Source organism: Sylvia atricapilla, chromosome 4 (genome assembly GCF_009819655.1).
Source record: "Sylvia atricapilla isolate bSylAtr1 chromosome 4, bSylAtr1.pri, whole genome shotgun sequence".
In the NCBI taxonomy this organism is placed as follows: domain Eukaryota; kingdom Metazoa; phylum Chordata; class Aves; order Passeriformes; family Sylviidae; genus Sylvia; species Sylvia atricapilla.
The window spans coordinates 22,241,739-22,263,487 of NC_089143.1; the positions used below are offsets into that span (position 1 = coordinate 22,241,739).

At 41.5% G+C, this 21,749-nt stretch overlaps 1 protein-coding gene and 1 long non-coding RNA gene across 4 annotated transcripts in view; one reads left to right on the plus strand and one right to left on the minus strand.

Annotated features, from left to right (window-relative positions):
* The window catches only part of BOD1L1 (biorientation of chromosomes in cell division 1 like 1), a 36,872-nt gene extending 36,384 nt beyond the window's left edge, over nucleotides 1-488 (minus strand). Inside the window, exon 1 of one of the 3 annotated variants that reach the window (XR_010743432.1) lies at nucleotides 143-488. Coding sequence is in view for 2 of the 3 variants with exons in the window: in XM_066317272.1 (XP_066173369.1) it covers nucleotides 143-337 (195 nt within the window). In the remaining variant the exon portion in view is untranslated. The remainder of the gene's footprint in view (nucleotides 1-142) is intronic. The other 2 variants (XM_066317272.1, XM_066317273.1) reach the window with 2 other exon arrangements.
* Nucleotides 489-921: 433 nt separating this feature from the next.
* Nucleotides 922-21,749, plus strand: part of LOC136360212 (uncharacterized) — a 39,217-nt gene continuing 18,389 nt past the window's right edge. The window contains exon 1 of the long non-coding RNA XR_010743433.1: nucleotides 922-1,369. This is a non-coding gene — a long non-coding RNA (uncharacterized lncRNA). The remainder of the gene's footprint in view (nucleotides 1,370-21,749) is intronic.

Sequence of the window (21,749 nt, forward strand, 5' to 3'; positions counted from 1 at the left end):
CCGCGAGCGGAGCCGGAGCCCCGCGCGGGCCCTGCGGCCGCTCCGCACCGCCAAGCGCTGCCCCGGGGCCGGCCCGTCCCCGACCCGCCAGAGCCCGGGCCGCTGGGATCCCCCCCGAGCCGCCGGTCCCGCCCGCCCGCACCTTGGTGTCCACGTCGGCCAAGCAGTCGCGGCGGAACTGGTCGAAGAGCCCCTGGCTCTTGAGGTGGTTAACGATCATGGAGACCAGCTCGGGCTCGGCCGCGCCGCCCCCCGCGCCGGCCCCGGCCCCCGGGAGCGGCGGCGGCTGCTGAGGGGGCGGCGGCGGAGGAGGCGGGGGCTGGGGGTTGGTGGCCATGGGGGCGGCGGGGCGGCGCCCTGCTGCCGGCGGTGCCGGCCGGGCCCCGGGACGGGGCTGCTCAGCGAGCAGCGGCGGCGCTGACCCCGGAAGCGGAAGGGGACGGCGGGAGGAAGCGGCGCGCGGCGCGGGGGGAGGCGGAGGCGCCGCCGCCGAGAGCGGCGCCATCGGCGCGGGACGAGCACTGGCGGGGCCGCGCGCAGCCGCCGCGGGCCCTGCACGGGGGCAGAGGGGGTGGAGCCGCTCGAGGCTCCCGGGTCGGCGCGGCCCCAACCCGCCGGGCCGAGGGGGGAGAGGAGCGGCCGCGGCGGCGCTCGGCCCCCGCCCGCCGCGCCCACGGCCCCCCGCGCCGCGCGGCCTCCGCTGGGCGCTGCGGGCACCGCGGACGCGCCCCTCTCCCGGCCGCACCGCGCCGCTACTGCCCTCCCGGCTGCGACCCGCGGCCCCGCCCTGCGGCCCGCCCCTTCCTGCGCCCGCCGCCATCACGGTGCGGGCGGCGCCGCGCGCTTCCTCCCTGAGGCGCGGGGCGGGCCGGGGCCGGCGCGGGGCGGGGCCGCGCGGGGTCACCGGCGGCGGAACGGGGTCGGGATCGCGCCCGCCCGCGGCTCGTGACGCCCGGTTCTGTTCCTGGCTGATAACGGGCGCTGCCTCTCCTCCCGCCCCGTGCCGCCTCAGGGGCCGCTGCCGCCTCACCACTGGAGGAGGCGGCTGGGAGATGATACTTTAATTACCTGAATTTAGTCTTGCCACTTTTAGCTATCACTGCATTCTCATGTGTTCTTACAAAAGAAATATTTTCAGCCCAGTTCTTGTTTCCTGGTTACCTTGTTTACTGGGGTTTTTTTCATGTGTCAGGGGTGCGGTCACCACTGCCCAGCGTGCTGAGGCAAGGAAGGTTCAGATTAGATATTAGAAAACATGTTTTCGCTATTCGAGTGGTCAGGCATTGCAGTGGGTTGCCCAGTGACCACAGGTGGCGTCACCATCCCTGGAGCTGTTTGAGGCATATGGACCTGGTGCTGTATAATACAGGTTAACCTCTAGTCCCTGCTTTATGTGTTTAGAAACTGGTTATGACTCTAGTTGCTTTTGCATTGTCTTTCAGGACAGTCTAACTTTAAAATACCTTTAACATTTAGTACAAGAAGTCTCAGCAAGTTTCCGAGTATCTTCTAAATAATGTACATAACAGATACTTCTTAGTGCCAGCTGCAGTTCCTGAACTTCAGGCTATACTTAAATTGCTGAAGAAATACTAAGATATGAGACAAACAGGAGATATATATGATACTGTGGGAACAAAAAGTACCTGGCTGCAGGAGGCTGGACAAGTACATGAATGTAGAGGTCACGAAAATTCAGGAAAGGTGCTTGTCACTCTAAATGTGCCTGCTCTGTGGGCTACTGGGGACTGGGAAGGTGTTTTTTCCTAGCTCTAGGTTTGAGTTCTGTCCCTGAATATGAGAATGACTCTAAGGCTGGGCAGGCCCTTTTCAGCCACTGCTGTCAGATCAGCAAGCCATGGAACTTGTGATTTCAGATTAACCTATTTTTGTCTCGGATTTTGTCTCATTTTGGACTAACTGGGGAGCATAAATGGCATGGATTTGGAAATGCTGTTACTTGTAGTAGCATAAGTAAAAATAAAGCACGGGCAATAGCCCACTCTTTCTTTTTTAGACAATGTTGCATCAAATTTGGAGTGGCCAACATGCCCGACTGATTCTATGAGTGTTCACAGACTTAAACTCTCTTAAGATCAGTTCATACCATAATTGATGAAAGTGGTAACTGAACTTGGCAAGTTAGTTGATGTTTTCTGGGTTTTATTTTTCAGTGAAACATTTTCTTTGTGTAGTTTTTTCCTCAGAAACTTTGTGCTGTGTATGCTGATAATGAACCTGAATTTATGAAATACCTGAAATCCAGGTGGCAGCTGGATTAAGAAAGTAAAAAGGTAAAAGTCCTTCACTTTGAATGGGAGTGAAGGATTAATCTGAAGAAGTTTGGTAGTGATAGGAGAAGCCTCTCCTCTGTGATGAACTCCGTTGTAAAATTCTGTGCTGTCCAAAGATAAGGTAATGCTGTCAGTATTTAGCTTACAAAGGTGATATTCCTCTTTAACCACTGTAGTCTTTTACAGACAAGGGTACACATAAAGGGGGGCTCTTTAGTAACATTTTGAGTTTTCCAGTAAAAATAAAGACTTATCACCAGGAATAACTGAAATGCCTGAGCAGATTCTTGGATAGCAAAAGCTCTAAAGCTGCCCAACACTAACAAGAGATCTGTCCTGGATGAATTGCTCATTTCTTCCTCTACATATGTGGTAACACGTCTGTGCTTTGCACCATCTGTGTTACTGCTGTGGCTCCATTCTCTGAGTTTTTTTATCTTTTACTGTGTAGTTTATTGGTATGTTATTTATTAAAAATGCCAGAACTGTGGATGCTGAATTGATTTGTTGTATGAATATGCACTGCCTGATGTGTATTTCATTTTTGTTTCTCTTGTGCATAAACAGTATACTTTATGATTGTCTCTAGTTAGAAAAAGCCTCAGATTTTCTCGTGCTTATTGTAATGGGATTTTTCTAAAAAAGGCAAAATTATTATGCCTAGGAGCAGCACTAGTAATCACAATCTAGTCCACTCTGTTTTGGACAAGCAGAGGAATGGTGCCAGCACTGCTGAGGTTTTAATGCTTCATCAATAACAGCATATGTGGCTTCGGCTAAGCTGCAGCATGAAATGCTGGAGTTGCAGGACTGAAATGTAGCCAAGGCACAGACTGTACCTTCAGCTGAGATGTGACTGGAGTGATGTCCATATCCTTACATGGGAATAGTTGCAGTGGATAAAATGTTACTGGACTGCCATGAATGGAGGATATGATTCTGTCATCTATTTTTTTTTTTTTGTATGTAAATAAGAACATTTGTATATTGTTTAATAGTATCTGCTTGAAGTACTCTTTCTGGCTTTGTAACCATGTCTCCTTCTAGGTGCCGATCATGTTTTTATTTGTTTGAACAGGTATATACATGTATTTATATTTTTTATTTGGGTGGTAAGTAGGCCCTGTGTAAAATGTGAAGCTTGGTGGCTTAAGTAGAACAGAGAATGTATTTTGCTTCAATGGGAGGCTGCCTGTCCTAAGTGTTTCCCACAGGCAATCCTTTGGCAAGTGCAGAAATTAAAACAGGGGCTAGACAACACATTTTAAAGTGATGAAAGGAAAGCTTTTATTTAGGGCAGGCTGTCATGACCTTGCACTGACACCTCTAAAACTTTTTGGTCACTTCTAAAGAGATTCCTTGAGCAAAACTAAAACTACTGTGACACCCTGGTTCTCCCACTGGAGCTGAGCAGATTACTGTTGTCAGTGATTATTAAGTTCAGTAGAGACAGATATTTGGTGGCTTCTCAAACTGGCCAGTTAAATAGATAGAGTGAAGTACTTTGTAAATATACTAAAATTTCCATGTTCAGTAGCTAATATAACTAGTTGCTGGGAAGATTGTCTTATTAAAGTTTGAGAATAAGTTGTGAAGTCTTCTAAGTTGCATTTTATCAACCTGCAGTTTTTAATACTTTTTTTATCAGTATGCAAAGACATTAAACAATTTTATGTAGCTTAACATGGTAGAAGCATTTAAAGTTACAGATCTGAGTATAACTTTATCTGAAAGGTTAGGATTATTTTTTCCAATTGTAGAACTTCAGTGTGACACCAAACTCACACATACTGCTTTTAAAGTACATTATTTTGAAGGTACAGCTATGGCTCTTCTTTTTATTTTATTTTATTTTTTAAATTTATTTTTGTGTTTTATTTTATGTCAATGTCAAGGCCAAGAAACTGAGTTTCTGGATGCCCAGAGACTTCAAGTTTTGTGAGATGAATAGAGCCTGTTTAGAGGGTGACATTTGAAAGCAAAAAAAGATTGCTATCACAAATAACTTTAATACACACTGTTACTTGATTTGTTTGTTTTGTTTTGTTTTGTTTTTTGTTGTTGTTGTTGTTGTTGTTGTTGTAACCAAGAAAGGGCTCTTCAAGGGCAGATGGAGCCTTGACCTGCCTGTGAGAGGAAAGCCCGTCTATGTGACCATGGCTGTTCCTGGTGATACAACGTTTGTGCGGTTCCCTTTCATGGTAATGAGAGAAGGGACAGGCACGCTACCGCTTTGTTACCTCTTCATAAACAAACAATGACTAATGGATGTAATATTGTTGGGATTGTTGTTGGCATCTAGAGAGTTGGACATCTAATTCCTGCAAATCTGATTGATGATCTCAGTATATCTTTTTTTTTTTTTTTTTTTTTTTTTTTTTTTTTTTTTTTTTTTTGAAATGTAGGTTCCTTCATGCTGAAGAAATACCACTTTATTTCTCCATTCTGGTGAAAAATGTTAGAATGAGTTACTGTGCTGCCTTTAATAGAGTTTTTTACTTTGGTATTTGTTTTTGACTGGAAAATACATGTTTCTTCTATTTGTATACAGGAAGACAGAGAAAACTTAATGGAAGCTTGTGCTCCCAAGAGAGCACAAGAGATTAAACACTCTTTCTACACTTTTTCACTTTTGCCTAAATATAATTTTAATGTTAAGGTAAAATGGTACAGCTCAAACATGAAAGCAGAGTGAATGGATACACAAAAGCATGGCACCTTTTATATCAGCATTCTTTGCTGACTACAGCAAGGTGAAATCAAGGTGGAGGCATTGCTTAAATGGAATGCATGAAGCTTAAAGTAGAGCTGATGGACTGAATTTTGCTTTAATTTATACCTAGTGTAGTTCCATTGAAGTCAGCAGGGAGATGGATCAAAGTAGGACTTTGCTACTAAATAATAGGGTGCTCAAAATTGCTCATGCCATCATTTCTGCAACCTTGGTTGTAATCCTCAAGTAAAAATGAGTTATTGTATCTAGTGCAAAAATAGTATTTTCTGTGGAAATTTTTTAAAGTGTTATTTAGGAAAATAACAAAAATAAAAAATAATAATTTAGGCTTTTGTCTTGTTCTCTTGTGTTGGGGCTCCCAAAGGTCTGGAGGAATAGGAATGATGAGTCACATTTCAATTGCATTCGTTTAGGAGAGGTGGGGTGGAGGGCAGGAAGGAGATGGGCCATTTTGTTGCCTTGACCTCCCAAGCTTGGTTCCTGGTGCTGCTGAGCAGTGAGACAACGCTGCGGAAGGCACTGGTAAGGTGGGGCTATGTGGGAGGGGCTGGTGTGAAGGTGTTGTAGGTGAAATCGCACCCTGCCGGGTCTGGCTGTGAATTGAGGCAATGGCTCAGGTGCAGTCAAGGTGCCCCCATTGCTGCAGATCCCGCTGCAGACCCCAGCAGGGTGCCTGGCAGCACTGCCTGTCTCTCTCAACGGGGCAGAGAGGGGTGTGCTGCCCACTTGAGGCTGCCACCACTGTCAATTCAGATGTCTGAACAGGGAGTTGAGATATACTATCTACCCAGAGGAGTATTGCTATTCCTACCCCATGCTATTGCACTTCAAGGACAGCCCTTGGGACTTGCTCTGAAGAATGTGGAAAATGTGAGGGAAAAAATCTTCAGTGAAACAGCAGAAATAATAATGCTTGCTCAAAATCTTTCCTCCTTACCTATTGATTTGCACAAAGACGATATGAATTTAATGTCTTTAAGATTTGTGCTTTTTTGCCAGATTTCATTAAAATTGGCCAACCGTTTCAAAAGTTATGGGGCAGGGGTTGGAGAAAGACTGACAAATAGTGAAATAATTGTTTCCTGGGGAAAAAAAATAATTGAAGCCTGGATCGACTATGATATATTGTGTGTGGAGATAACCAGCTCTGAATCTATTCAGAGACCAGCTGCTTTCTGAATAGGAACTGATATAGGAGTCAGACAAGGGGAAACAATCCCAGACTCATGCTGGGGAGTGTGAGAAATGCAAGGTTTTCTATTTAATTTGTTTTACCAGAGGAGAATGGAAAGTCAAGAAAAAGTATTAATGGTATTACCATGCTAAGCCCCAACATTCACACGTCCCTGTTTTGATCCTACAGTAGGAAGAGAGCGTTTTTAAAATTTATTCTCATTAATGTCTTGGGGGTTTTGCTTTTTTTTGCTCTTAGCAAGGTTTTAAACCTTCCTGAAATGGAGAAGTGTCATGTTTGCTTCTGCAATGGGATTAGTAAAAACACAATTGTGCTCAGTAAAAAGGAGCTAGTGAGGCTGTAATGGAAGAAGACGACTCTGCAAAAGCCTTTTTTTCCTGTTTTAAAGATATACTTGCTGGAAGGAGGAAGGATGGCTGCTGGATCCGGTGGGCTTGGCTGCAGCCCCTTCTGAGAGGAGAGAGCAGGACTGCTCTGTGTGCAGCTTCTGTGCCTTGGGTATAACAAACAGGTCCTTTATATATTTTGTCTCATCATTGTTGCTGCGTGTTAGTGATCATCACTTGACTGGCTTTGTTCATGTCATAGAGCTTGTTTAGTTTAAGTTTAAGGAATTCTTAAGAGAGCAGCGTAGCACTTCAGTGGATTTAATTTGTAGCTAGAAATGTAGGTGCTTTGGTAGAGGGGAGGGAATGCTTCTGCATGCTGCAGGGGGACAAGGTGGTTTTTGGCTTGCTGAAAATGTGTCAGATTCAGAGGCTGGTAGCTGAGCTGTCTAACCTGGGAAATGAGCACAACTCTTGTTAGACCTCAGACTGCCCTGCTACCCTCAGGTGATACATGCAGTGGGATGTTTTGCAGTGTTTATCACTGAAAACAAAATATTCTAGTCCTGTCAGGGCTGCTGGCATCAAAGGAAATGATCTAAAGCGGTGACAGTTTTCTCATTCAGGGTGTTGAGAATAGATGAAAATTTGTTTATTTGACTCTCCATAAGTCTGAATTCCTTTCCCAGGACTGTTTGATTTCTCTTGTGAGAAAACAGTCTGAAATTTTCCAGAGTTTTGATTGTATTTACTTCTTCCCATTGAGGACAAAAGCACTGGCTTCCAACTCTTCTTCCATGGAGACAGAATGAGAAATTGCCCACATTAGACACATTATATTTTAGTCTTCCTTTCTTGATTTCTAAAGTAAAAAGGAGTGAGAACATGAAGCTGTGTAGCCATTGAGAAAGCTAAAGAGGAAAGGAGCTTCTCAGGACTGCTTCCTCCAAATCAGTCTGTTAGATTGCCCCAAAATTTGCCTATTCATATGGATAGAACAACTCTCTACCTCCTGGTTTTCTGCCTCTCCTGATACGAGCTTGGAAGGTATTTTTTTCAACTTTGATTGCAGAGTGATTGTTAATATCAGTTTTATTTAAGAACTAATACAAAGATCTCCCTGACAAAATTTGGAATTTTTTTTCTATTTAAAATGTCCTTCTGTACTTGCTTGTTTTAGCCAATTTTGTGATTTACCTCCGAAAAGGTGAGAGTCCGAAGAGACAAGATAATAAAAAATTTGATCACTCCCCATAAACTAAAATTCTATCAGCATAACAGAACTTTCTTTACAAGCCTGCAATAAAGTATCTCGAGAGAGAAAGGAAGTCAAGAGAAAGATACATGAACTTTCAGAACTCAATAAAAGCTGGTAATAGTAAAACTTTGTGAAATCTACCATTCCTGAAAAACATCTGTAGCACTAGATTGTGCCTTGACTTTTCCTGACACGGTTTCATTAGTTGTGGTGGTTGAGTACTGCATGTAAATCAGAATGGAATTTTACCTTTATATAGCAGAGGAGGGAAGGACAGATTCGCCATATGTGAAATTTCTCACTTTGCCTGAGGGAAGGATTAAAATAATTTATTAGACAGGTAATCCAAAACTCTGGGACAGGTGAAAGTATTTCTAGATTCTCCTGGGATTGTATATTATAGATTACTCCTCTGCTGTTAAACCAGGCAAAGTGATTAGGGAAGGACGGGCCTCCAATATCTGTTTCCTCTATAAAGCTAATCTCAGATTCTCATCCTGTCAAAAAATCGCAGAGAGCCTGGTAAGAATTTCATTGGACCAACTTTCCTTTCCTTTCCTTTCCTTTCCTTTCCTTTCCTTTCCTTTCCTTTCCTTTCCTTTCCTTTCCTTTCCTTTCCTTTCCTTTCCTTTCCTTTCCTTTCCTTTCCTTTCCTTTCCTTTCCTTTCCTTTCCTTTCCTTTCCTTTCCTTTCCTTCCCTTCCCTTCCCTTCCCTTCCCTTCCCTTCCCTTCCCTTCCCTTCCCTTCCCTTCCCTTCCCTTCCCTTCCCTTCCCTTCCCTTCCCTTCCCTTCCCTTCCCTTCCCTTCCCTTCCCTTCCCTTCCCTTCCCTTCCCTTCCCTTCCCTTCCCTTCCCTTCCCTTCCCTTCCCTTCCCTTCCCTTCCCTTCCCTTCCCTTCCCTTCCCTTCCCTTCCCTTCCCCTCCCTTCCCGTCCCTTCCCTTCCCTTCTCCCTCCATCTTCTTTTTCTCTCTCTCCCCCCACACCTTTTTAAAGCTAGAATTTGCTTCTCACAATTACATTCTGTTGAGATACCACTCTGTGTACTTGCAATGCTATTTAAGATGGCTATTTGCACTAGCATATGAGCAAGCTAGGAAAATGCAAATAGTGTATTAAATGAACAAGGACTGTGGTAATTTAATAATATTAATTTTATGCATTTTTGGGTCCTTTTGCTCCTGGGCACACAAAGGAAACTTAAATTATGGATACCAAAATTATTCTGTATATTCATCTAGGCTTATTCTATTCTTCATATGAGCTCCCCAAACACACATTTGTATAAACAGAAGCATCTTAATTAAAAATGCTAGGGAGTCGTGATCTATTTAAAGTCTCAAAGCACAATTTTACTTTTAGCCTTCATATTGTGATAGTGTAAAAGAGCAAAGTTTGTCTTGGAGCTTTAAACATAATGAGGTGAAAATTTTCGTTAAGTATTTGCTATTTGGCTGCATGCTGCTCTTATCTCCGCTAACATGCACCTGATTTCCTTTTCTATCTTGCCTTTGTTCATTTGTAAATCTCCAGCGGTCTTTCATGTTTTTTAAAGAACTGCAAAACTCATTAAAACTTTCCAATTGTTTATTTTCTTGTGCTTTCTCATTTAACCCTCTTTTCACAGTTCCTGCAGTTTGACATAAAGTAACAAACTTTAAACAGTTCAGGCATCCTTTTGTCTCTACCAAAAGTATTTGCAGGTTTATTTATTGCCAATATTTATTTCTTCTGACAATGTACAGGCTTAGTTCTGTTGATTTTTTTTTTTCAATCTAGTGTCTTTATTTCCCAAACGAGGACCATATAATTCCATTTCTTCCAGTCTGTAACAATGGTCTCCAGATCTTTTTGCAGGATGACAGTTCTCTTAGGTTTTTCTCACCTGTGTAACTCCATAGCTATGTATATTTGAACCTTGTCTTTAGTGAAAGAAGCTCTCCAACGTTTATACAAAGGGGCACATTCCTTCCAAATTCCAGCAAACTTAAATTTCTTGTTGAGGAAAGTGTTCCCACATTCTCTGTAAGAAGAGATAGGCAGTAATGCACTGAGCTCATCCAACTTTCCTCAGCCCTAATTCACCTTTACAACAAATCACTTTGTTTGTTGGTGTGTGGCTTATGGATTTTGGCAAAAGTCTGAAGCGGGCAGAATTCTTAGGCCCTCATCAAGAACACAGATAATAGCCCGTTTGGAATTTGTATGCCATTTGCTGCAAAATGAGAACTCTGAGACAAATATCCACAGCTTCTTTAGTGGGTGATAAGTCTGTTCGTGAGGAGGGAGAGCAGGAAGGGTGCAAGAGAATAGTTGAGTGAATGGCCAATATGTACCTGTATGAAATAATGTACTAACAAAATAAGGAACTTGCTTAGAAGTCGTGAAGTTAGCAGTGAGAGACTGCTAGCAGGTTCAGTATATATGCTTGTGCCTGCAGTAGAGAAAAAAATTCTTTTCACTTTGAGCATTATTGCAGCAACATTTTTTTCACAATAATAAATTATTTTCTTACAATTTGGGAACTCCTGGGTTTGTTTAATATACATTTTTGAACAGAATAGACTAGACTAGAATGGAATACTACACTTGGAAGGGACCAACAAAAAAACTGTTCTCCAAATGTCTTACCAGTTCAGGGCTGAACAAAAGTTTTTAAACATGTTTAGGGCACTATCCTAAGGCCATTTGAACCCTGACAGGCTTCTGGCATTGACCACCACTCTGGGAAGCCTGTTCCAGTGTTCGGTCACTCTCTTGGTAAAGAAATGCTGGCTAATGTCCAGTGTGAACCTCCCCTTGGAGTCATTCCCACATGTCCTCTCACTGGATCCCCAGGTGGATCAGCATCTCCCTTCCCATCTCCCCTCCTCAGGAAGCTGCAGAGAGCAATGAGGTTGCCCCTCAGTGTCCTTTTCTCCAAACTAGAGGAAGAGTCCTCAGCCACCCCTCACAGGACATTCCTTCCAGCCCTTTCAGCAGCTTTGTCACCCTCCTCTGGATGCATTCAGAGACCTGACCATCCTCTTAAATGGCAGAGCCCGAGGCGCTGCCGCTGAGGCCACCCCAGCGCTGAGCACAGCAGGACAGTCACCTGCTGTGACCCGCTGCTTGTGCTGTGTTTGAGGCACCCAGGGTGGGGTTTGCCCTCGGGGGGCCCGGGCACACTGCTGCCTCACTCTGAGCTGCTCTTGGCCCCAGAGCCTTCCTGCAGGGCTGAGCTCCAGCTGCTCCTGAGTTGTGGAAGAGAGGGAAGGATCCTTAGGGCAGTTGGGAGTTCAGCATGGTTCCCGCACTGTGGTTTAATGCAGGGGGTGGGTGTTGATGACATGGTGTTAGTCCACACAAGGTCTTTTGGGGCAATACGAAAGTAATGTCTCTCTAGATGTGCTTTAACTTTCTTTGTGTGGTTTGACTGTGTTCTCAGAGCCAAATGAGGCCGGGGACGCTGTCCAGTGGCCTCTTGCAATTGGCCCTGAGCACATCACGCTGCGTTTTCAGGTTGGAAAAATGTGACATTTTGCTTTCAATTCAACTATGAATGAAAAAATCCAAAATCGGGGGGGAGGGAAGGAAAATTAGAAAGGAAAGAGAACACCAAAATTTATATTTTAGATTTTATATTTTTACATGTTTCTGGTAGTGTGTACAATGCATATCTTGTTGGAATAGACTGTTTTGTTTCAGGAAGAAAACAACGCAAGTATTTCCTTGAGTATTTATTATCTCTTGACAGTATGGAAAGGAATTAGCAGCATAACATAATACTGCCTGTTAAAGTATGAGGCACGGCTCTGATGTAGCTTGATGTCCTTCGGATTATCCATCAGTGATCAGCTTTGGTATTTAAGAGCTCTGGTTTGAAGCTTACCTCTGTGGTTGAGGCGTTTATAAGGTCCTCACACATAATTTCGGCCGAGCCTGCACATCCCTGCGAGTCCCCGGCGCTGCCCCGCGTTCGGCCAGGAGGTGGCAATCTCTACTTTCTGTGCGAACTTTGGAAAGTTGTGCCCCCACAGCACCAACTCAGTGTTCAAAGAGCTGCCTCTGCTCTGCGTCGCTCGTTCTGACTGGCAGCGGGGCGAGATCTCGTTCCAAATCTCTCTTAACACTTGAACGTTTACTTAGCCATCAAAGTATTTCTAAAGGAACTAAGAAAGCCTCCTTTATAAGTCATAGTTTTTCCTTTCCCATTCCCAGCTCTCAATTACAGACAGAAACTCCCACAATTCAAAACTCAGCCGTATAAATCGAGTTGTGTGTATCATATCTTTTACTGTGAACCACAGACATTAATTAATATGCCAGGAATCAGACCTCATAAACTTCATGTTCAGACATCCAGACTTAATGTTACTTATTAATATTTTAAATTAATCTTGTAAACAGGTAATGGGATGAGTAAAAGAGAAGCAGGTATTTTCTGTGCCTGTTGTTAACTGTTTGCCTCACTTATTAGGACCAAGCAATGTAATGTCTTTTCCTTGTGGAACGACTGGCCAGTAACTGTACCCAAGGTCAGCAAGCCCTTGAGCTCTGTGCTGTGTAAGTGCAGTGTTGCAAAGCAGCTCTAAGGTTCTTTCAGTACTGACATTCCCTCTCCCTGCCCCATTCTGAGACCTCTTTTGCATACCAAAATGTTACAGCGGTCATAGTTTAATATGAAAATGAATGAACACTTTTTTTTTTTTTTTTTTTTTTTTTCCCTTAGCTTTGTGGAATATTTGAATTTCTCTTTGAAACTGCAAGACACTTGTATAATTCTTTTCACAACAGGTATTTTGATCCGAGCCTTTCTGTCTGAGATGCATAAGCAAACTGAAGTACTGTGATTGCTTGTCTATTGGAAGTGTCAAGAAAAAATAAGTTTTTCTTTGTTTAACTGCCATTTGCTCTTGTCTATTAATACCTAGAATTTGCTATTTAAATACCTTCTGAATTCTGGCAGCTTGTGGAAATTTGATGAGGATTATTAGGAAATTAAGTTACAGTTAAAAAATTATGCTGAGGGCATGCAGTCCACCTGAACAAATTAACCTGTACAGACTCATTCTGTCAAAACGAGAGTGTGAAACATTATTTTTGTTCAATTGAAGATGTATGGTGAAAGCATTATGCAGTTTGCAGTTACAGCACCAGATAAGGAAAAGGTGCAGGTCATTAAATTTTCTAGTGTACTTCTCAAAGAGACTGCTTTTTTAAAGAAACTCACCTGCTTTTATTATGACCTGCCTCATTGCTCCACCTACACTTGGGTGTACCTCTGTGCTGCTTGTGAAGATGAATGAGCATCTGCTGGCAGCCTGGGAGGCGCTGCTGGCTTTCACCACAGGCAGACAGCTGGAGGTTTCATGCGGGAGCGGGGTCACCCTTGTTTAGAGAGAAATGAGAGCATCCTGTTAGCCCTTGGCAGCCTGCAAATGCACTGGGTATCGTGCTGTCCTTGAGTTCTCACAGCTGTGCTGGGAGCTACCTTGCAATAAGGTATTGTTCCTTAGGTAGTTGTTTCAGGTGCTTGGATGCCATGGTGATGACTCCTGTCAAGACAGATAAGTAGGAAGGGTTGCTGACTTAAAACCAGTGGGATATTCAGCCCTGGCACAACTGCTGTTCTGAGGCAGCACTTGAACAACAGAAGTTTTAAGTACACATTTTGGCTAGAGAGGTTCTACAGTCTCTGTCTTCAAAAGTTTTCAGGACCCAAGTAGCTAAATTCCTGAGCAACCTGGTCTGATCTCACAGCTGACCCAGCTTTGATAAGGAGGTTGGTCTGGAGCCTGCTGGAGGTCCCTCCCAGGCTGAGTTATTGTGATCATGCAGATAGACCTCTGCAATGCCTCAAGCCTTGAACCTGGCCAAGCCCTGCTCTGCCTCTTCGAGTCCTGGTCTCAAGACGTTTGCAAGTCATTTCCAAGTTGTGCTTCAGACAGCACTTAACCTTCAGTTGTTCTGTGAGCTGTTATCCTGTTGGGAAAACCAAATAGGTGACCCTGGCTGAAGCCCCAGGGAGGCCTCCATGAAAGCTGAGATTGGGATTTGGTAATGCAGCTGGAGAAGGAATAATTTATCCACTCCAAAATCATTTATTGTTTAGTACTAGGCTGAAATCTGGACATTTCAGACAGGATAGAGAAAGGTGTGGTGTGGTTTGTTTGGTGGTGTATTTTTTTTTTTTTGGTTGTTATTGTTTGTTGTTTTTTTTTTCTAATTCAGATCCAAGAATAACCAATAACTGAGAGGTGCACTGAGAGGACATATAATAGACAAGGTTGCCATCCCTGTGTCAATGAGAAACACCATGGATTCCTTGACCTTTAGATATTCTGGATTTGCCTCATCTTTCTCTAGTGGTTACCAGAAGCTTTTACAGCTTCTGCAAACTTACTTCGGCTTTCTCCCTCATCCTCCCCTAAAAAATAATATCTATCTATCTATCTACCTACCTACCTACCTACCTAGTTCTATTACGTTTTTGCTTTGCTGCTATTCTGGCTTTTTATCAGAACATACCTGTTGTTCAATTCCATAACTTCATCTATCTGGAAAATACCAGCTCCTAAGTATGCGCTGAGAGCATTAGACAACATAGTCTCTTTTGCAAATGACATTGTTTGAACAGAGTGGTTGATGCAGGTGGAAATCACAGTTTACTTGAACTAGGAGCTCTGGTTATCATTAAATGAAATCCAGACTCCACAGAGTCTAGAAGAATTTGCATTCAGGTGAGTTAACAGTCCTTAAACTCAAGTCTTGTTCTATTTGTAGTTGCTTACAGACATTTAGTGCTGTATTCATTTCCTCTGAGATTAAAATACAAAACTTCTCTCTTCCTATTGGAGAAATTTGCCTGTAATGCAAAGCAGAATTATCCCAAAACAACTGCCTTTAATTTTATGCTTTATTTTTTTATCTTAATTTTGTATTTTCTCTTTAAATGTCATCCTCAGACAAGAAATTGTCTTCAAAAAAATTTAATAATCATCATTGTCATCCTCCTCATCATCCTGTCATCATCTTTTTTTCCCATATGTTCAGGCACATATTCTGTCTATGCAGTAGATTGGATTCAAAATCTAGGTTACAACAGTGTTTCACATTTGAAACAGGAGTGTCAGGCTCCACAAAGATGTTTCAGAGTTTTGTGAGCTCCAACTAAATGTGCAATAAATGGCCACAGGTTTTTCTCTGGTATTGGGACCTAAGAAAACAAGTGGAGTATAATAAAAAAGATTCACAGAGAATACATTGTGCTGGACTTCTTTCACATCACCCCTTGATAAAAGCAAACTTTTGGTATGGTCTTGAAGTGGAAGCTACTGGAGAGAGAGACTACCTGAAAGAACTGGAAGGCAGAGACCATGGCAACAGTTATCAGTGCTGGAGAAAGAAGTACCTATGAATATTGTTCATAGGGCCATTTCTATTTCTTCCCTTCATTAATGCTTTCTTTGAAACAGCCATGCTGGTTGGCTGGTTGAACAACACTGTTCATACAGGAACAGGCTGGGATACAGGATGGAAATGAGGGCTGGAGTAAAAGGAGATGACATTCATTAGTTCAAAATGAAATATTATTCAAGTTTACTGTACCTGAAGCAGTTATCATGAGGAAATGCCTGAGGGAGAGAAAGATCTAGGAATACTACCTGAATGGATCATGAATCCAGTTTTCTAATATGATTAATCTGTAAAAAACCCACATTTGTGTATTAAAAATGGTGCTTCCAGGTAAGATGGAATCCTGCAGAAGAATTAAATCCTGAAAAGGAGTATGATTGTTCTGTATAGCTACATGGTCATAATAGTTCTGTGACTGGTTCAAAATGCTGCTGCAGCTTCCCTTTAGAAGTAATGCCATTGAGAACTCAAGCCCCATGTTTTTGTAGAAATCTTAATGGACCCAGTTGCCTGTGAAAAGGAGACAGATTTGCTGCATGACTTACTAACTATTCTTTTTTTAAAGTGTATTTAGGAAACTTTGCAAGATGAGCCTTGCAGAGTTTCATGAAAATTTCTGTCCCACTGGAGAAGAGCAGCTTGGCTAAGCATGAGGTTCATTGACTTTTGGGTGACCTTTTCACAGTAGATACATGGCTGTTGCAGAAGCAGGTAATGAAATGCTGATAATTTTTGCAGAAAACATTCCATAAATGTGGCTAGAGGCAGCAATATGAAATCTGAAGAAATAGGTTTCCTGCTTCTAACTTTGAGTTAAAAAAGGAAGCTGAATTCTGGGACAAATCAAATTGTGCAAGATTATTAATATGATTTAAAGAGAACCAGTGTTGTCGGAGGTTTTGTTTTGTTCTTAGCATGGAAACATGGTATTTTCATTAAATGGATGAATAATAAACGGATTAACCTGTCAGGAAAGAAAATGGCATACTATGCTTAAATTCTGCAGCTATTTTGGGGAAGTTGACAAATGTGTGAGTGGAGATTAGGCTGTTTCTCTTTTAACTCTTTATTTTCCCTCCAGAAAATGCATGTAGCTGCAAGTAGAAGAGGCTGGTGGCTGCAGAAGGGTAGGTTAACTGTGGGTGTATGTATTTTCTTTTAGTGGGAGCAGTTGCTTTTAAAAAGGAGGTAATTTATTGAGTAACCAAGGTTTCCAGGACCATGGGAACAGAGCTTCTGTGCTATGGCACATCTGATTATGTCCTCCTTGGGAAAATGTGCTCAGGTTTCATCTTCTAGGACTTAGCAGTTGTGTCTATCAGTGAACCCCAAAGATTAATTTTGTCAAAAACTTAAAAATACAAAGGATGTCTCTTAGTTTGTGTGATCAGAAAATGAGCACAAATTAACCAGAAATCATTAAAATACACCTAATCTGCTGCAAACTGAATTTTTTAAAGGTGAGGAATTATTACAAGTTGAAGAAATGAGACCTCCAGCCCACTTTTTTTGTGGTGGGACTCAAAGAGGGCTGAGAAATTCCAGTCTGACTCATGAACATTTTTGTATACAGCTTGTCAGGAGTTAAAGCAAAAAATACCTTTGTCATCTTCTGGTCCTACCACAAGAAGTTTTGAAGAGCTATCCTCCATCAGTGAAATTCCATTAAAGGCATCATAAGTACATGTGAAGACTTAGTGGGTTTCAGGTTTTAGAGTTCAGAGGCCTGCTCTAACATTTGGTGAAGAGATTCACAGGTCCTTGGGGAATGGATCTCTCTAAATGCCACAGAATTATCATAATGAAAGCTTAGTATTTCCACTGCTGTAAAATGAAATACCTACAGCCTGATTATAATCAAATTGCTGTAATCAAAATATTGATATTTCTGCTTTTTAAAGTTAGTTTGTTACATATAGCTGATATCTGAGTTCTAAAATATAGACAATAATCAGATGTGGGACTGAGCTCACCCTGACCTCTGCAGAGAATTAGTTTGAAGCTCTGTAGATCAGCCTCCTCAGCAGATGTTTCCAAGCATGAAAACAATGCTTTTAGGATGGGAAGGAGAGGAAAGGGGATTATGGAAATCCCAGTGAGCTATCCTAGCTTTCACATTAGTTATTTGCTTGACTTTTCTAGAGTGTTTCTGAGGAGAAAATGGCTAAGAAGCATTGCAGGTGTCATCTTTTGTGACCAAAGCATTTTCTGTAACTTGAATTAATTTAAGAATCAGTTATATAGTGATAATTGGCCTTTTATAACATTTAATCTGACCTTCTACTCCCCTAGGAAGATTTTGGGTTGAATTGCTTGCAAAGAGTTAGTAGCCTTACAGGGGGGAGCTTGAAGGTTCACAAGCATTTTTCTTGTTATATTGAAGACTCATAAATTTTATAACCTCCTAATTCTAAACTACCATCTCAGAATATTGGAAACAAACTGAACTACATCCAGTGCCTGCTTAAATGTGCTCAGCCACTATTTAGGTTATTTGAATTTTATTTGTGGAGTACAGCAAGGGCAAGTCTATACAGGTGAATTCAATAAACCTGAGCCTCTCTGCCCTCACAGGTGGACCATATGGCAGTGTTAGTAGCTTGGCCGTTGGTTGCAGGGCTTTGAGCTTTGTTAGGATGCTCTGTTTTTTAAATGTTCACACAATTCACAGCTTTGTAAATGAATTTTGGGGACTGGAAGGTAAACATGGGCCAAGCATTTGGGCTGTATTTTTGCTGTGTGTTGAACCTCAGTTTGGGCTCTGGACATTGGTCTAGCACTGGTATTAAAGCACTGGTGTTTACATCCTCAGCTGGGAGGGAACACGTACCTATAACACATATGATGCAGATGTAGCTTTTAATATGGTAGAAAACTATATAGCTCTATACTAGCTATATATACTCTGTGCATATTTGTAGAATGGAAATTTGTTGTTTGCATTTTGTTTCTTTTTCCTTCTTTGCAACAAAAAACAATTATAGACAAGGTGAGTATTTAAAAAAACTCAGCTGAATTCAGACTGTTTGAGTTATTTGCCAGATTAGATCTCAGGGCAAGGATATTGTCTCTAGTGCACCGATAGGTACGTGTTCACCTTTTTCTTATTTCCTTGATTGTTTTATAAAATAGTTTCTAGTTACTACCAGAATGAAATTCTTTAGAAATACTAATTGTTAAGCAGCTTCCTTAAAAGTTAGGAAAAAGGTGCATAGGAGATGTTAATATGAGTGCTATAAGCATATTTTATAAATGCTTTGTGATGACATATAAATGTCATTTGTGCATGGTGGCAGATGCTTCTTCTTTACTTTCAAGATATACCTGGAGTTGATCATAGATCCCTTAATATGCCAGAGCAGGGAAATGGAATTGAACTGGAAGTATAGATGAATGAATAGAGAATAGAAACTCATCTAATACTGTGATGTCCTAATGGACAGAAGTTGGAGAAGACTGAAAAAATACAAATTCTATTTAGAAAAGGATTGTGGAGCTCTGCCATGTAAAAAAAAAAAATGTGTGTTTTACAGTATTTGATTTATAGCAAAGAATGGAGGAATTTTTCTCTTTGCCATCCATACTAATTTTAGGAACGGAGAGAATGAAGTTAATTTTCTTTTTGGATGTTGCTTCTTCACAGCTGAAAATCCACCCTATGGCTCCCTCTTTGTTTCTGTTACCCTGTGATTCTTGTGCTCCAGATTGCACTCTAGTTGCCTGGCTGAAACTGGAATTAGTCTTCTAACCACAAATAATGTCAGAGAGAATGAGGTTTCACAGTGTAGTAAACTTACACAGGCAGTGCCAGATGGCTTTTACAGTCCAGTTTGGCCCATGAGCGTTTGCTCGTGTGAGTGCATGTGTGTATTTAAAAAACAAAAACAAAATCTAGTAGCTGCTGGTAACTGGACCATCTGGTAGCTGTTCCATCCAGTATAATGTAATTTACTTTTTTGCTTTTCAGGCAGGTCTGTTTTTAAATGGCTTATTTTAATCACCAGAAAGCACATATGTGCCAGTCAGTCGTCTAGTAGTTCCCAGCATTCTTCCCTCGATGCAGCCTCCTTCTGTCAGCTGGGGTTTTCCCCAAGATGCCACTCACACTGATATCAACTTTGTCTTTTCCCCTAGGCATCTTCCAGCTTTGCATATGCAGTACATTTTTTTTTCCAGCAGAAAGCAATTTCTGTCTCTATCATTTCCTCTTTGTAAGGACGAAGTCTATTCTTCCTCAATACTCATATCTTGTTCAGTCTTACCATTGTTCACTCTCATTCTCTCTTAGGATGAGATCTGATCTCACCTGACCCCAATGAATGCTTAAAAAATTTAAACTATGAAACCCAAGTTTCTTATAGCCTTACCCCTATGTAGCTGAACTGGTTACAGAGCTGTGCGAGTCCCCAAAGCAGGTGCATGAAAAATAATGCTTAACTGCCTTTATCAGTGGGGGAAAAAAATTCAGTAAGCAGATCAGGAGGAAGGCATAAATGGCCATTGGCTAGATAGCTTGTTCTGGGTCACCCCAGATCAAGCTGAGCATCTGAGGGTGCTGTTATTTAACCATTTATGCCGTTACTTAATGGGTTGAATGGGATCCAGAGTCAGGAAAACAACTGCTAAACTCAGTGTGCTTTCCTACATGAACTATTTTCTCTAGCTTCTTCACATGCCCTATGGGCATTTAGCGTCCATGAGGCAGTGTCATTACACACTTTGTTGTGGTGGAAAAAGCTTCCAAAATGGGGATTCTGCCATTAATACTTATGTTAGTTTTTCCCAAATATATGTTGGGAAAAAGACTGAAATTAGCTACCTGCTGTATGTGTGCAGATGCCTTAGCCCTTTCTCATTTTTTAAAAGCATGGCAGATTTCAGATTCTGCTTACCCTTTAAAAAAAGGCTGTAGCAAATTTTGTTAATGTGGCACAGGGTAATCTATGTTATCTTTTCTTTTCTGTCTCACTGTAATTTGTATTAGTGAAGTGCTGTGAAGGGCTTTTAAAGAGGGCTGTACCTTTGGTGTGCTCTCACCCTGCAGCATCCCTGCAGTCTCGGCACTGGGCTGTGTGATGCAGAGGTTGTAATGTGCAGTGTTGCTCCCAAGATTTAACAACTCTGCATTACAGCTCACCCATAGGCTTGTGTGAACTATATCTGCCACCCCAGTATATCTTTCTTAAACTAAAAGTGATTTCACTGTGAGGGGGATGGATGGTAAGTTGAAGCAGAAAAACAAGAATATAGAATCGTTCATTTTTAGGCAATCTCTGTAGGATTCATAATAATTCATAATAATATGAATTTGCTACTCTGCCAATATTTTCTCTTTTGCAATTTATGTAGTTTCATTTTAATATATTAAATTAATTCTTTAGCTTAGTCAAGTGGCGAAACTGTGCCATTTTGACATTTGTTCACATGAAATGCATTTCATAATATGCATTTTTAATTTGTGCTTCCTCTGAAAAGCTAGCATGGCTGTGTATTCTGGCATTGCAAGCAGAAGTAAAGTACATGGTTTCAGTTCCACGTTTTATTTAAAACTGAATATATTATATCTTTTCGTGTGAATACAAAGTTCATGTTGAATGAATGCATGATTAGATAATCGTGACTTGAAAAACATATTCTAAGATAAAGCTGTATGAAGTCAGTGTTATAAAGAGGATTCTCAGCAACAACCTTCACTGTCATTAAAGAACCATAGCATTACTATGAAATGGGAATGCTTTGTTTTCTTGCTCCTCACAGCATTGTCCAGGACAGTCAGCTGTGATCAAGGAATTGGTTCGGCAAGGTATTTTATCTATCACATTGTATCACTATTGAGGCTGAAAATGATACCTGATTGATTTACAAACAGGATTTATAGATATTTTCATTTATGAAACATAGTATATCAGTAACTCCAAGAAAAATACGCATGAACTGATGCATTTACTGGCATCTGGAAGGAATCTATGGACACAGGTCCATTGCTTTTTAGAAGTGTGAGCTCTTGTCTAGCAACTGCATAAGTGCCTCCCTTTCATTAGAAATTCATTCCAGTGTTAAAAGAGAAATCCAGTGCTGTGAGAAGCCACCAGTTTAAAAATGTGCTTCTACTGGTTTTGTGGTATTCATGAGCAAACTAAAAATAGTGTGTGGCCTTAGTGTATTGTCAATAACAAGACATAAAACCAAATTTTCAATATCCACTTTAATAGGGAGACCTGAAATGGAAAAGATGAGTTTTCGACTGCCTCTTTTCACAAAACCTGCAAAAAAAAAGAGTCAACTACTGATCCTATATACATTCTTACTTAAACTTACAGCTCTCAAATGAAGTAAAAGGTTCTAAAGTAATAATCAAATCTATATTTGTTCATCAAATACAACTTTTCCAGAACTTGAAGAAGAAAACTCTTTGGCAGATATATCTGTGCTTCCTTGCAGCTTTTGTTTCATTGCATACAGGAACCCCAGAATAAAAGGAGCACTGTTTAGCAGGATGTTATCTCTTGATAAATATATAGAAAGCATGAAGAAGGTTGGCGCTCTG